General features: G+C 39.9%; 1 protein-coding gene across 7 annotated transcripts in view; it reads left to right on the forward strand.

Moving 5' to 3' along the window:
* Positions 1–15,182, forward strand: part of LOC135217152 (peroxisomal N(1)-acetyl-spermine/spermidine oxidase-like) — a 128,753-nt gene extending 113,571 nt beyond the window's left edge. For all 7 annotated transcript variants that reach the window (XM_064252868.1, XM_064252867.1, XM_064252864.1 and 4 more), the window contains 11 exons: positions 1,012–1,157; positions 1,398–1,559; positions 1,678–1,906; positions 8,615–8,794; positions 9,820–9,906; positions 10,544–10,652; positions 11,398–11,550; positions 11,690–11,889; positions 12,815–12,950; positions 13,394–13,509; positions 14,414–15,182. In XM_064252868.1, coding sequence (XP_064108938.1) covers positions 1,012–1,157; positions 1,398–1,559; positions 1,678–1,906; positions 8,615–8,794; positions 9,820–9,906; positions 10,544–10,652; positions 11,398–11,550; positions 11,690–11,889; positions 12,815–12,950; positions 13,394–13,509; positions 14,414–14,453 — 1,558 coding nt within the window. In that variant the 3' untranslated portion in view covers positions 14,454–15,182. The remainder of the gene's footprint in view (positions 1–1,011; positions 1,158–1,397; positions 1,560–1,677; positions 1,907–8,614; positions 8,795–9,819; positions 9,907–10,543; positions 10,653–11,397; positions 11,551–11,689; positions 11,890–12,814; positions 12,951–13,393; positions 13,510–14,413) is intronic.
* The last annotated feature ends 587 nt before the right edge of the window (positions 15,183–15,769 follow it).

The following is a 15,769-nucleotide window of genomic DNA, read 5'->3' on the forward strand; positions in this document are numbered from 1 at the left end:
GCGCTGTAGACCTAATCATAACATATCAAGGGGTCTGCTTTTGGTGTTGTGCATTTGGTGGTGTTGGCCCTTAGGATTTTATAGAAGGCATGCTTCAGGGAAAGAGATAGAAATGGAAGAATTTTCCACGCAGGCAATGTGTCAGGTACTTCTGGCAATACTTGGATTTAAGACTTACAACAGAGATGTTATGAATATTTGAGGGTTTTTTTTACCAGGTTTCAAGATATGCTTCACAATTACTGTAAGAGAGAAAGAGATGCATCACCATCCCATTTTGTTTACATGAGTGTAAACTTGGAAATTGTACCAAATCCCACTGTGATGGATTTTTACACCAATGAGAATATACTTAAAATGATTACGTTGATATAATTAGAATGTGCCATTCCCCCATCCTCATGTGGGCTGAAATAGGTACCTTATGTTTCCTTTGGTACAGGGAGAGTACCATAAATTTCACCCATATAGCTGAAAATTTTTTTACTCCAGTGTACTGGCCCTCAAATGACCCAGGATTTGAGACTGCCAGAGGCCCCATGGCTCTTTATTAATCTACAAGGTGAGGTGTGGGGGGGTCCCCATTCACTGTACTTAATCATTCCATGAATTTGATGTAGTACTGTATAATTAAGTCATTCTTGTATCTTTACCACAACTATTATTTGAATTATACGTATAACAAAACATAAGATGCCAACCAGACCTGGTTTGTATGAACACATTATTGAATATAAAGCAGACAAAGGGCAATAATAAACATCAACTAAAAAAATCAGATAAGGAAGAATCAGCTGTTTTGGTACAATACCCATCATCTTTTGATGCTGTAAGTGCAGGAAAGTATTTGTGTACAACTGTTTCTTAGATCAGAACTTTGTTCTTAATTCTCTCAAATATTATTCATATGCAGTATATAATTATTCTTCCTGATGCTTATGAGGAGTCATTAATAAAAAGACATGCAGGGATGAACTGTGAGGAGTAACTATATTTTTTCTCTTGAGACAGTTCTCAGAAGGCACCAGCACCCAGGAATATAACTTCAAAAGAAAGAACCAAATACCAAGTCATCATTATTGGATGTGGCGCAGCAGGTATTGGGGCAGCGAGAGAGCTCACATCACATGGCATTCATTCTGTTCTTATATTGGAAGGTTAGTTTTTCATGGAGTCTAATACTTGTTAGAAGTTTAAAACTACGTATGTTAGTTTTCATTTTGATTGTTTATCTTTAGTTGTAGATAGTATACTTTTAAATTTAGACGTTTTAAAAATAATTTTTACAGAATTTTGCAAAATTTTCTGTAAAAGTCAACCTCTGTCTCAAGTCATAAATAACAAGAATATATCTGCAGAACAAAACGTTTATTCTTAACAATGTTTTATTGACACAGGAAGTGGTAGAGTTGGTGGCCGAATTAACACGATCAAAACCAGTGAGTCCAGACATTTAGACTTAGGAGCCCAGTGGATCCACGGAGAAGTTAACAACCCAATACATGAATATGCCAAGTCAAGAAATCTGTTATATGATTTTGTTTCTGGAGATGGGGAAGGTAACCTAATTACATCTAAAAAGGGCCCATGAAAAATTGTTTTTTAAAGTAAAAGAATCTATGATTGTAACGTTGATGGCAATGACTTACTGATAGATGAATGTAATTGTTTTTGCAGGGGATTTTTATACAGAAAACGGTGACCTTATCCCAGCTGATCTCGTTGAAGAAGTTATGTCTGTCATGGATGAAGCTAATGAAAGTTTACAGATTATGTCCAGAGCCCCTCTTACTCTTTCAGTAGGAACGTATTTTAAAGTAGCTTTCAAGAAATATGTCGCCTCCTGTAAACACAATTCTCCAGAGATGGCCAGACTAAAGGAAGCCCTGTATGAATGGTACATGAGGTATGTGTACTGAAAAACCACAGTATATATTTAGTATGGATTGACTACTTTTAACTAGGTTTTAAAAAGCAGTCAAGATTGTTATAAAATAAAAAATTTTCTCAAACCTTATCACTGCCTTTCCTTACCTCTGATTTTGTTCATGAAGCTTACCTGTCAGATATATATATAGCTGTATTCTCCGAAGTCCGACAGAATTTCAAAACTCCCGGCACACGCAGTGGACGGACAGGTGGTTAGCGGGTATCAGGAACCATTCCCATTTTCTATTCAGATTTTCTCTGTCGCCGGTACTGTCAACACCTGTTTTCAGTACCTCCGTCATTGAATTTTGGAACTTCTTTTGCTACTTGAGTATCCTGATTGACTTTGTTTTTGATATTGGATCTGTGGCTAGGCATACGCTAATTGTGGATTGTTTTGATTTTGGCTTGATTATTTCCTTTAACTAAGATGTCTGGATCTAGTTCGACTAGCGCCAGAGTATGTTGTATGGAAGAATGTAAGGTGAGGCTACCAAAAGCTTCGGTAAACCCCCACACAGTGTGCGCGAGTTGTAGAAATCATGTGTGTATGTTTGATGATTGTTGCAAGGAGTGTGAAAGTCTGTCTGATTCGGGTTGGAAGGCATACGAGTCCTATATACGTAAGTTAGAGCGTGATAGGATCAGGATGTCTTCCTCCAGGAGTGTATCAGGCAGTATATGTCAGGGCAATAATGTTACACCTGCTACCCCTCCAGTAGAATTTATTCCTCCTAAACCTGTAATGCCTTCGGGCCCTGCAATAGCGTCTGTGGAAGGTAATGCCCTATCTATGATTCTGGAATCTTTACGTAGCCTAGAATCGAAAGTGCTCGCTTTGGAAAGTGTTAATAGTGCAGTGAGGTGTAGTGATAATGCCCCTTCGGCAGGACCTGTGGACACTTCCCAGGCTGCCAAAGATCGTGCTCGAATCTTGGATTGTTTTTCGTCATCAGAGACGTCCTCCCCGCGCAGGAGTTGGAGCTCTCAGAAGGTCTCGCACCCTCTGAAGAGAACTAAGACGCTAGATGTTGCACAGGCGGCCGTCGTCTTTGGTTCCTCTGAGGAGGACGCTTCACGTCCGTTAGCTCCTTCTGCTTTGCGGTTGTCTCCTGAGCAATTTGAAGACTCGCCGCAAAAGAGAGCAAAGATGCAAGATGTCGCACAGGCGGCCGTCATCTTTGGTCTCAGGGAGGAGGACGCTTCACGTCCTTTATCTCCTGATTTGTGAGCTTCGCAGGAGAGGACGTCTTCCGACGAGGGTGCTTTTGAGCGCCCCGGTCGCTCTAGAGACAGAGCCGTGGCGGTCCATGTGAGAAGGAGGAGGGCTTCCCCTCGCCCCTTGTCTTCTCATAGGATCAGCCCTTCGCCTGAGAAGGAAGGTTCTCCGTCAAAGAGGATTATTTTGTCTATACAACAACAACTTGACTCGTTGATTGCAGAGAGAGAGGCAAAGCCGTATCGCAGAAGGAAGGATGATAAACTGCCAATCAAGAGGTCCAGGCAGTCCCCTTCTCCTTCTCCTCGCTCCTCTCTTTCTCATGTTGCTTCACCCTCTAGATTTCGTTCAGCTCCCCAGCAGTTGTCTAGAGAGCGCAAGGATCATCTTCCCAAACATGCTTCAGTCGAGAGAAAGAAACATAGTTACCCTCGGAGCAAGGATGGTTTGCAAGAGATTATGCAGAGTCACGTAGCTCGCCGAGACGCCCCTCGCTCGTCTATGAGGGTCTCTCCGTCGGCTGCCAGATACGATGCTAGTTTGGCAGCTAATCTGGACGCCAGGCGTGACGCTCGATGCTCGGCTGGACGCCAGGCGTGACGCTTTGCTGAACGCTCATCTGGACGCTTGGCAGGACGCTCAGCGTGACGCTTGTCTGGACTCTCGTCAAGACGATCAACAGGACGTTTTCCCAGACGCTCGCAGACACTCGAAAGATATTTTGGACTCTACTCATCTGATTGACTCTCATGAAGGAGACTTGTCGGAGGAAGCAACCGAAGAACGATCTTCAACACCGGCGTCTTCGGATTATCAAGTCTTGGTGCGCTTACTCCGTGCTTCTTTTGAAGAAAAATTCCAACCTTCGGCCCCTCGTTCTCCCCCTTCTCAGTTGTCATCTTCGAAAGCCATCAAGACTCCAGGAATCGTGAGATGGCTACTTCGCTTTCGACCAAGAGGGCTTTTAAGAAGATACATAGTTGGATGGAGTCAAGAAAAGTCCAAAGCATGAATTCTTTTGCCCTGCCCCCATCAAGACTTACAGGCAAGGCAGGCATTTGGTATGAGACAGGGGAGGACGTCGGACTAAGAGCTCCCTCGTCTGCCCAAGGTGACTTCGCCACCCTGGTGGACGCACCGAAGAGATCCCTTTTTTCATCAGCAAAGGTGTCTTGGACTCCTCCTGAAATAGACCACCATCTTAAGGGACTCTTCCGTACGATAGAAGTGTTTAATTTTTTGGACTGGTGTTTAGGGGTCCTGGATGCACAGTCACGTAGTCCTGATTCGATTAGCCTGGGGGAGCTGTCCAGCGTTCTTGCATGCATGGACAAGGCCGTCAGGGATGGTTCTGAAGAGCTAGCTTCGCACTTCTGTACAGGAATCTTGAAGAAGAGAGCACTCTACTGTAGTTTTACTGCGAAGGCGGTCTCTACCTCACAGAGGGCAGAATTGCTGTATGCCCCTCTTTCGAACCATCTCTTTCCCCAGGCTATGGTCAAAGATCTGGCCGTCAGCCTGCAAGAAAAGGCGACCCAAGACCTCCTAGCTCAGTCTTCGAGACGTACGGCAGTCCCTTCGACGTCTTCGCGAATGCAAGCTCCTAAGAAGCAGAATCCCTTTCGAGGTGGAGCATCCTCGAGGCCGCCTTCTCGAGGAAGAGGCCTTTCCAGAGGCAGAGCCCCTTCTAAGCTCAGGGGTAAGAAATGAAACGACAGTCCTTCAGTCACCGGTAGGAGCCAGGATTTGTTTATTCTCAAAAGCCTGGAGAGAGAGGGATGCAGACAGCTGGTCGCTCAACATCATCAAGAGGGGATAGAAGATACCTTTCTTGAAGCCTCCCCCACTGTGCACGACACCCAGGGATTTATCACCTGTTTACCATCAAGAGAAGCAGCAGATTCTATACGATCTGCTCGAGCAAATGCTCGAAAAGTGAGCGGTGGAGCAGGTCGTGGACCTGGAATCCCCGGGCTTCTACAACAGGTTGTTCCTGGTGCCGAAACAGTCGGGAGGTTAGTGACCAGTCTTGGATGTAAGCAGTCTGAATCTTTTCATGCAGAAACAGAGATTCAAGATGGAGACACCTCGGTCAGTTCTTGGGACCTTAAGACCAGGCGATTGGATGGTGTCATTAGATCTTCAAGACGCCTATTTTCACATCCCGATTCATCCCCAGTCGATGAAGTATCTGCGGTTTGTCCTGAAGGAGACAGTTTACCAATTCAGGGCGCTTTGCTTCGGATTGAGCACAGCCCCGATGATCTTCACGACTCTTATGAAGAATGTGGCGAGGTGGCTTCATCTTGCAAACATCAGAATCTCTATGTACCTGGACGACTGGCTCATTCGTGCCTCCTCGCAAACGCGGTGTCTGAAGGACCTTCAAGCAACTTTAACTTTGGCGAAGTCCCTGGGACTTCTGGTGAATTTCAAAAAGTCACAGCTGACCCCAACACAGTGCATTGTGTATCTGGGGATTCAGATGGATTCAGTGGCTTTTCGAGCTTTTCCGTCCCAGGGACGTCAGCAGCAAGGCTTAGACAAAGTGTCAGCCTTCCTAAGGAAAGAATCATGCTCGGTGAGGGAATAGATGAGTTTGCTGGGGACCATTTCCTCGCTGGAGAAGTTTGTTTCCTTGGGGAGACTACACCTCAGGCCTCTCCAGTTCTTCCTGCTGGACAATTGGAAGGACAAGAAAAATCTGGATACGATTTTGGAAATATCGAAAGAGGTAAAGCACTTAAAGTGGTGGCTCGATCCGGTGAAGCTGTTGGAGGGTGTTTCTCTCAAGCTTCAGAGCCCCGACCTAGTGTTGTTCTCCAACGCGTCCACCACGGGGTGGGGAGCAACACTTGGGGGGGAAGAAGTGTCAGGCACCTGGAGAGGGGAACAGGTGTCCTGGCATATAAACCTCAAAGAGATGTCAGCCATCTTTTTGGCGCTCCAGTTCTTCCAAGAAAAAGTTTCTCGTCATATAGTCCAGATCAACTTGGACAACACCACAGCTCTGGCTTACATCAAGAAACAGGGAAGAACACATTCTCAGTCCCTGTTCGCTCTGGCAAAGGAGATCTTGTTGTGGGCAAAAACACGGGACGTCACAATTCTTACGAGGTTCGTAGCAGGAGTAGAGAACGTCTGAGCAGATCTCCTCAGTCGGCAAGGTCAACTTTTGCCAACCGAGTGGACCCTTCACCAGGATGTATGCCAAGAGCTGTGGAGGTTATGGGGACGTCCTCTCGTAGACATCTTTGCGATGTCCAGGACGAAGAGACTTCCGCTCTACTGCTCCCCAGTGCTCGATCCAGGGGCAGTGGCGATAGATGCCCTTCTCTGGGACTGGACGGGGATGGACCTGTACGCCTTTCCCCCGTTCAAGATCCTGGGGGAGGTTCTAAGGAAGTTTGCAGCGTCGGAAGGGACTAGAATGACGTTGATCGCCCCGTTCTGGCCTGCAAGAGACTGGTTCACAGAGGTCATGGCCTTCGTAGTAGACTTCCCGAGGACGCTTCCATTAAGGATAGATCTACTCAGACAGCCCCACTTCGAGAGGTACCACAAAAACCTCCCCGCTCTGAGTCTAACTGCGTTCAGACTGTCCAAAAGTTGGCCAGAGCAAGAGGCTTTTCAAGATCTGTGGCAAGAGCTATCGCCAATGCAAGGAGAGCTTCCTCCCGCGCAGTGTACCAATCGAAGTGGGCCACTTTCAGGAGTTGGTGCAAAAAGAACGGCATTTCCTCCACCACGACCTCTGTGAGCCAGATTGCTGACTTCTTACTTTGCTGAGGAAGGAATTGAAACTTGCAGTCCCGACAATCAAGGGCTATAGAAGTGTGCTGTCGGTTGTCTTTAGACACAGAGGTCTGGACTTGGCGAACGACAAAGACCTTCACGATCTCTTAAGATCCTTCGAGACCGCGAAGGTGACACAACCTAAATTGCCGTCATGGAACTTGGAATTAGTCCTGAAGTTCCTCATGTCCAGTCCTTTCGAACCTCTGCATGCTGCATCGCTAAGGGACGTTACTAGAAAAGCTGTCTTCCTAACTGCTCTGGCGACGGCGAAGAGAGTTAGCGAAATTCAAGCTATTAGCAAGCACGTTGGCTTTTAAGGGACAAACTCCGTCTGTTCTTTGAGCCCAACGTTTCTGGCGAAAAATGAGAATCCGTCCAACCCTTGGCCCAGGACCTTCGAGCTTAAAGGTATGGCCGAAATCATTGGGCGCGAGCCGGAGAGAATCCTGTGCCCTGTCAGGGCTCTCAAATTCTAGTAACTTGTGGTGTTCGGTCAGGAAACCAAGCTTACCAATGTCGAAGAATGCTCTGGCTTTTTTCTTGAGGGACACCATCAAGGAAGCGCATTCATCTTGTAAAGATAGTGATATGAAGTTGTTGAAAGTGAATGCGCACGAAGTGAGGGCTATCTCTACATCGGTAGCCTTCCAAAAGAACATGGCACTCAGTGACATCTTGAATGCCACATTTTGGCGTAGCAACTCGGTGTTCGCTTCACACTACTTTCGGGAGGTGAAGATGACATACGAGAACTGCTATTCGCTAGGACCATACGTACATCGCCGCAGACACTATATTGGGGGCAAGGAGTAGCACTCATCCTATCAGGTAGAAAATGGTTAGGTGAGCTTTTAACTTTATATTGAGTTAGGGTTGTGGGGTCGACCGCCTGAGGCTGACTTCCCTTCCTTTAGCCTAAGTTATGTGGAAAATTAGCTTATGTTAGGCTAGGTCAGGTGGTGGTTTTTTGCTTTGTTGCCCTCATACTATGGTCAAATGGTCTAGTCACATTGTGGTCACGCCCCCGTTGACAGATCATCTAGAACTCACCAGCAACACAGGTGACTCTAGTAAAGCAGAAGCAGACTTGGGTGACAGTAATCACGAAGTCAGCTATGCTAACAGGTAAGGAACCAAGATGTCAATCATCTGCATGGATATGTTTCCCAAATCCTATTCTGTCTCTCCCTACCTCCAAAGGTGGGATTCAGCTATATATATATCTGACAGGTAAGCTTCATGAACAAAATGATATTGTTATGATACAATAAAGTTTGTTCATACTTACCTGGCAGATATATATATACTAGCTGTATTCTCTGAAGTCCGACAGAATTTCAAAACTTCCGGCACACGCAGTGGACGGACAGGTGGTTAGTACCCATTCCCGCCGCTGGGAGGCGGGTATCAGGAACCATTCCCATTTTCTATTCAGATTTTCTAGTGCCACTGTCTCCTGAGGGGAGGTGGATGGGCACTTTGATTATATATATCTGCCAGGTAAGTATGAACAAACTTTATTGTATCATAACAATATCATTTTGTAGTTTTGCACTTTTCTTAGTGAAGCATGAAAGTTTTATGGTATTAAAATGTAAATATATTTAGGCTAATAATATTTGTGTTAAATTGAAAAATCTTAAATTTTCACAACCTTTTTTCTCTAAGGTGGCAGAGGGTAGATAATGCATGTGACTGCCTGCCAAAATTGTCAGCGCACTGCTGGGGAAGATATGTATTTTGTGAGGGAAAGGAGAATATGAATCCAAAGAATGGTTTTCTCTCTATCATTGATGCAATTCTCAGGGAGACCAAGGCTGATATTATGCTAAACAGCGAAGTTACCAGGTAAGTAACAGACCACCCTTTTGTGAGTGAAATAAGAATTATGGTGAATTAGGGTCCTTTTATTGGTTTGGAAAATTTATTCATTTAAAGAGTAATCCTTCCAGACTACTGAGAAGATCCCAGACAGACCTGAAATTATTGCCTTCCACTGCTTTTGTAACATCGCATGGCTTTCCAAAAGTATAATGTCCTCTCCCCTTTTGTTTCATGTACAAAGTCTACTAATAGTGGCAAGCCTGCAGTCCTTTTGTAGCCCAAATCTGAAGAAAACAGAAAATAAGAAAGGTGGTTCATAACCACAAAAGAAAAATAAAGTAATTTGTGATAATGATTAATTTGCTAAACTTAAGTTTTCAAACTTGACAAACTAAATTTCCAAGCAGTAACCTATGTAAATTAGCAACAGTAATTCTTCAAGACAATGGATATTTTCAACTGGCTTGTGATGTATTTAATTAAAGCCTTTTTGGTAACATATGGCTTCATCAGCATATTTTCACTTGTGCTGAAGTACACTGGAGTCAAGGTTAAAATGGTTACTAAACATTTGAACTAGAACGTATTAGTGTCTCACGCTACTGCTGTGAGTACAGGTGGTACTGTATTCCAGTGATGAGTTGAAAAGTGCTGTGTTTTTAATTAATACTGGAACTGTTAATGGTTAGAAATTCACAAGAGATGGTGTGTGGTTGATAAGAAATCTATCTTTCTTTTGTAGTTTGATCAGAGCATGTTTAAAATAACTTCTTCCCTGGACAAGCATGTTTAAAATAACTTCTTCCCTGTGACATGCATGTTATTGTTTTGATGGAAAGGATGCTTTTTTTATTTGTGATGAATATTTTATTATGTAAGTGAAAGCAAAAGTACAATTTTGTTCTGGTATCTAGTTTTTTGTATTTCACTGTAAATTCTTGCAACTGATATTACCAGTTAGTGATATTTGATTTCACTAGTTAAGTAACCATCAGGCATTATTAATGAGGCAGTATAAATTGTGTTTTTTTTTCTTTTTTCATCAACAGTATTGATTATGTTAACACACTTCAAGTGAAGAGCAATAGATTTGTCCGTGAAGACGGTGTCACATTGCCTGTTATTGTAAGGTGCAGGTAAGTATGTGGTGTTTTGGGTTTTCTTAATATATCTGTGAAGTAAATGTTAGGAGACAATATTGAACAATAATGTGTTGAAACAGTCAACTATAATTTACCGTAATTGTTAACAGATGGACTTTGAAAAATATTTTATTTGCCACTGGTGTGTTTATAGCTATAAAATTTAGAATTTTTTAAAAAATATTTTGTCCACTCACAATAGTGTATACTGTAGGCTGTACTATTTATATGGAAGTTTCATTGGTAACAGTTTGCAGCCATACATATACATCATACTGTGGAATTTAATTAAGATTCAGAATTATATTATCCTGTTTACAAAACATTTCAACTTGGAAACACTTCAGGAGTATTTTCCTTCATTCTGAATTCTTTTTTAGATAATTGTGTTAACTACCATAGTAGTACAATATTATGTACATTTTTTTTAGTGGAGTTTATACTGTGCCTCTTGTGTTCCTGGTGAGATATATTTTTAGGTAGTATAGCAAAAGGTTCCATCTGTGGTCTGTCAAGAACTTTTTATACTTGCACTGAATAATATACCAGAGTCACTTGTGGTTTTGTTGAAAATGCTGATTTCAGAGCATAGATTTAAATCTCATTTTGCACTTGTCTTTTTGTATTCCAGCAACGGAAGAGAGTATGAAGCAGAACACATCATAGTTACACCTTCCATTGGGTACTTAAAGGAGCATCTTCATATGTTTTCACCTGGTCTACCAAATGATCTTCAAAAGGTGATGTGAGATAATGAGAGAGATTAGTACTAGAATTCTTTGCTAAGTAGTGAATCTTGTCTTCAAACTTCTCATTATCACTGCCATCAGTTTTGTGCAACACAAAGGCCTGTTATGAAGATTTCTATTCTTCTCTGGCATCACATCTCGCAGTTCTCATCCAAGTAGATCTTGGTCTTTCAACTCCTCTGGTGCCCTATAAGTAACTTGCTGTTTTAACCTGAAGTGATACTGTTCTACCCTGAAGTGATGTTTATATGCTAGGAGAACAAATTATTGGATGTTGTTTTCTAGCATAGGCCCTTCCCTTTTTGAGGTTAGATATGAAAAAAAAGGCTTCTCAATTGTTCTTACAGGTCTTGTCTTTGCTCCATCCCTATCTTTTACTTTCCTAACTAATTGACTAACTGTTCCTCTTCCCTGAACGAAAAGAGGGCAAGAAGCTGAACCTATGAAAAAATTTATTGTCTAACCTAAAGTATGTTATGCAGTAATCTCATGTGGATGTAATATAATATTGTCTATACATTAATTTACTACTGAATATAACAGTCTATATTTAATCACTGAAAATAATGTATTCTATGTCTTCAAATAAATTATTGTCTGAGTTGTGTTTTAGTGACTGCTTTTCTGAGAGATAAGACTAGGACAATGATAAAATAGTATATTATCACCACAATTTCCAGCTGTTCAAAATAGAATGCGCTTTTGTTACTAACTCAAACCCATTCTTCAATTACAGACTATTCTCTCCACTGGATTTGGAACTATAGACAAGATATTTTTAGAATTTGACGAACCATTCTGGTCACAGGATTGCAAAGGAATACAGCTAGTATGGAAAAACAGAGTGCCTAATTATGGTCAAGTACAAAATCCTAGTAACAGTAAAGAGGTAAGAATTTTAAGCTTATGTTCATAACCTGTTCAGATAGTTCAAAAGCAAATGCCTTTTATATTCAATTAAATTTTATTGTAATGTTTTGTTACTGGGAATGTTTTGAATCAGTGTGGTCTTCATGAATATTTTACAGTTAAAGAAGAACTGGTTTCAAGGCATTACTGGATTTGATCCAGTCCAGCACCAGAGAGCAATGCTTTGTGGATGGATAGGTGGAGCAGAAGCAGAGTACATGGAGACACTTGCTGAGGAGATAGTGGGCCAGGCCTGTGTCAAGCTCCTTAGGCAGTTCTTGCATAGAGAAGATATTCCATACCCAAAGAAAGTTTATAGGCAAGTACAGTGTTAGCCATTTTCTGTTTCCTCACAAGTGAGAGTACTAAAGTGAGATGTACTGGACATGTCTTTGCTGTCTTCTCCATATTTCATTCTTTTCACCATTTTGTGATTCTTCTTATGCGAGTGCCAGTATCTAGACATTTTTGCTGTTAGTTTTGATCTTAATGGTAAAGTTCTTAGTTTTAGCTGTCTCTTGTATTGACAGTTTGCTCAGCTCAGTATCGGTGTCCCATGAACATTCTAGTTGGTGTAGTTAGTTTCTTTTTGCCAGACTTAATCCAAAGTACTTATCCTGAACTGAAAAAGATTAAAAGATTGTATGTTTGAGTTCTGTGTTCTTGTGTACTATATGACCTTTAAAAATATTCTTACACAATCAACAAAAAGATGAACAATGGTGAAAGTGTCCAGAGGCAAGAAAGTAGACTGCAACCTCAAAGATTGGAATGGTTTGGAAATATGATGTGAAGGAGAGAGCAGCAAGTTATTCAGGCTATTAGAGAGGCCCAGGAAGGGGATAGATGAAGACCCAGACTTGATGTAATTGTGATGAAATAGAACTCATTTTGTCCAAGCCTGTAATAGGAAAAATCTGAAGATTGTTAGGAACCTGTAGAACTTGATTAGTATGTAAAATCTCTAGACCTATTTAAGGCTGGCCTGAAGGCTTTGGTCTTAAGAGAGGTGCAGAAATTAAACAGGAAATTATATTGTAGTTGGATGTCAAAAGACAGCTGTCATACAGTAACTTGAAGCTGAAAGGGTAATTGGCTTTCATTTTGTTCCCATAGAAAGACTTTATTTAGGACTTTTTATCCTGTAGTTGTTCAAAAGATACATCACGTAAATGTATACATGTGATAAAAAATGACATGTCTTCGTATGTTTTCATGACCATCATTGCGATTCTGGTTGCCAGGACACAGTGGGCAACCAGCAAGTTTTTCCGTGGATCTTACTCGCATCATTCTGTGCCCTGTGAATGCAGAATGGGACAGCCAGGTGAAAGTCCTTTAAATGAACCTGTGTGTGCTACAAGTAACACTGGAGATAAGGTTTGTATTTTGCTTTGATTTTCTAGTGGTGATTATAAAAAAGAGTGGGATATGAGTGTCATGTCAGAAGTGCAGCAGCTTTGCTTGTGACAATAACAACAACAACAACAATAATAATAATATAATTATAATAATGTTTGCAGAGAGTTTTCTCAATAATAAAAAGAAAAGAGAAGACTTTATGCAGATCAGATGTCATTGAAACTGCTATTGTTTTCAACAACAACAACAATAATAATAATAATAATAATAATAATAATAATAATAATAACAATAATAATAATAATAATAATAATAATAATAATTCATCTTGAAGTTTGTATAGTCAGAATTTTATGTGGACAATGTCTGTTTTTTGTTTCAACAACAGTAATAATTGTATAGTAGTCCATTTAATGTGTTATGTCTTTGGAACTTTTTATTATTCAGTCTGGACTTTTCAGGTACCTTTGATAGTATTAGCTGGTGAGGCCAATAGCGTTGCGTTCTATTCCACAGTGCATGGAGCCTTTCAGAATGGCATGAGCCAAGTCTCACATTATTTGAAGGCTTTATCAAGGTAGTAATGGATACTTTTTTCTAGATTTTCCTTGTAAGTGATATTGTGTATGCTTAAATATGTATTGGAAGTCATTGATGATGCTTGCATGTTGATGTAAGAAGAACCTGTATTATTCCTGGAAGGTACATTTTTTTTAGAATATTTTCTTATATTGACGTACACGTTAGGTATTTAGCGAGTGATTACAGTTACGATGTAAGTTTATTGATTTAATAATTTGATGTCACAACATCAGAGGTCATCAGCATAGAACGTAGTATTAAAATTATGATTTTTATAAGTAAGGTAGTTGATGCTTTTATTATTTAATGATATTTAACATATCTGAGAAAACAGTGAACTAAGGGCAGCCACTGACACTACATTTGGTACTGAGGTTACATAATAGTCATGATAATTTTCTCCATTGTCTTATGCAAATGTGTCCGTTATTGTTTGTGTTAGCATTATTATAACATGTACCCCTTTGATCACTTTAAACCGTCACATTATCTATTCTGCTTTCATAAGGTATAACGTAATCTGTCTTCATTGTGTTTACCCAGTACGTATTTACTATTATGTTCTTTTCAGTAAACCTTGAAAAGGCCACTTTTCCTTGTGGTATTCATGATAGAAAAAAAATTGTGCAATTCACAAAATTACTGAAACTTTTTCAAAACTTATGAATAATAGCAATGCTACAAATTAATTACAAAACAGGCATTTATCAGAGAAAGGTTCCTATCAACAGAGTTATTTAAAGACCTAAAATACAGTTTTTTTATTTCACTGACTTTCATTTCATTGAATAACTTTATGCACTGGTGTAAGTCTTAATTGCCTCTCTAACCAACATTTTTTATGGCCATTCTTGCGACAGACCATTGCACTATATTTAATTGATCTATTTTCTTTTCAGATTGAATGGAGGATTAAACGGTATTAAAAGCAAGATGTAAGACCAGGGTGGTACGGTGTCTACTCTAGTCTGCAAGGTTCCAAAGACTAGATGATAAGTCTGGTGCACTTGATGCTGTAGAAGATTAGAGGTTGTTAAACTCTTTTTGGTAACTTTTGTTGTATTACCTACATGTTTGTTTCAAACTAAATTGAGGGATATTGTTTTCATATTAATCTTGAACATATAGATAGGGCAAACAAACCAGTGTTAGACAATTAATTAAACTAAGCAAAGCTGGTGTTGTATTGGTGAGAGTTCTTCAAAGAGTTCCCACTTCATGACTCATGAAGGGGGTATGTAGTAGTTTATCAGTTGTCCTCATTAAATAACCCCAATTTCCATAGTTTTTGTAGATTAGTTAATGATCAGTGGTAACGTTACAATGGTGGTGTCAGGTTTAGCTTGTGATCGTCATCAAAAGTTTTTGTAATGGTGCAACTGAAAGTTTATGTGACCAGTTGATTTATCTGTTCATACTTGTGGTAACCAATCTTATTTTTTTTATTTGTGCATTAGAACTGTGGTTCTCACTGATCTAGTTTAATTAGCACTCATCACAAGTTTGTTTTAGTATATGATCTTATGTTTTTGGGAGTGAGACAGGAAGGTCTCTTAGTGTGGAAAATATACTACATATCTTTGACATCTCTCATGTTAGTGATTTTTTTCTCTCACTTTGCCTGCTGCAACCAGACAGTAAAAGATTAATAAGATACATACATTATATATATATTATATATATATATATCTAGTATTATATATATATATATATATATATATATATATATAGATATATATATATATATATATATATATTTTATATATATATATAATAATATATATATGTACCACTGATATGTTAGAATTGTTTAAAAATAGTATTGGTGCAAGGGATAAGATAATCAAATCACCCAGAAAATATTTTATAAACATGGTTTTGAGATTACTTAAGGAAATATGTTTTAAAAAGTTTAAGGTAAGGAAGATTTGTTATTAATGAGAAGTTTTTATGGATTTCATTTTAGGAAAAACCTTGTTTGTTTTGTTTTCAAAGAACTGTCCTTTTTAGTAGTATACTGTATCTTGTTTTCTTGAATATAGTTATAATTTTTCTTGTTATTATTTACTTGCTTGTGCAAATTTTTCACAGGATAGACTGCTATTTGATATTCAGAGTCAGCTTCTGACTTAAATTTTAGAAGTATTGTACAGTTGGCCCTCATTACGTATTATTATTATTATTATTATTATTTAGAAGATGAAACCTATTCATATGGAACAAGCCCACCAAAGGGACCACTGACTTGAAATTCA

This window comes from Macrobrachium nipponense, chromosome 7, assembly GCF_015104395.2.
Source record: "Macrobrachium nipponense isolate FS-2020 chromosome 7, ASM1510439v2, whole genome shotgun sequence".
Classification (NCBI taxonomy): domain Eukaryota; kingdom Metazoa; phylum Arthropoda; class Malacostraca; order Decapoda; family Palaemonidae; genus Macrobrachium; species Macrobrachium nipponense.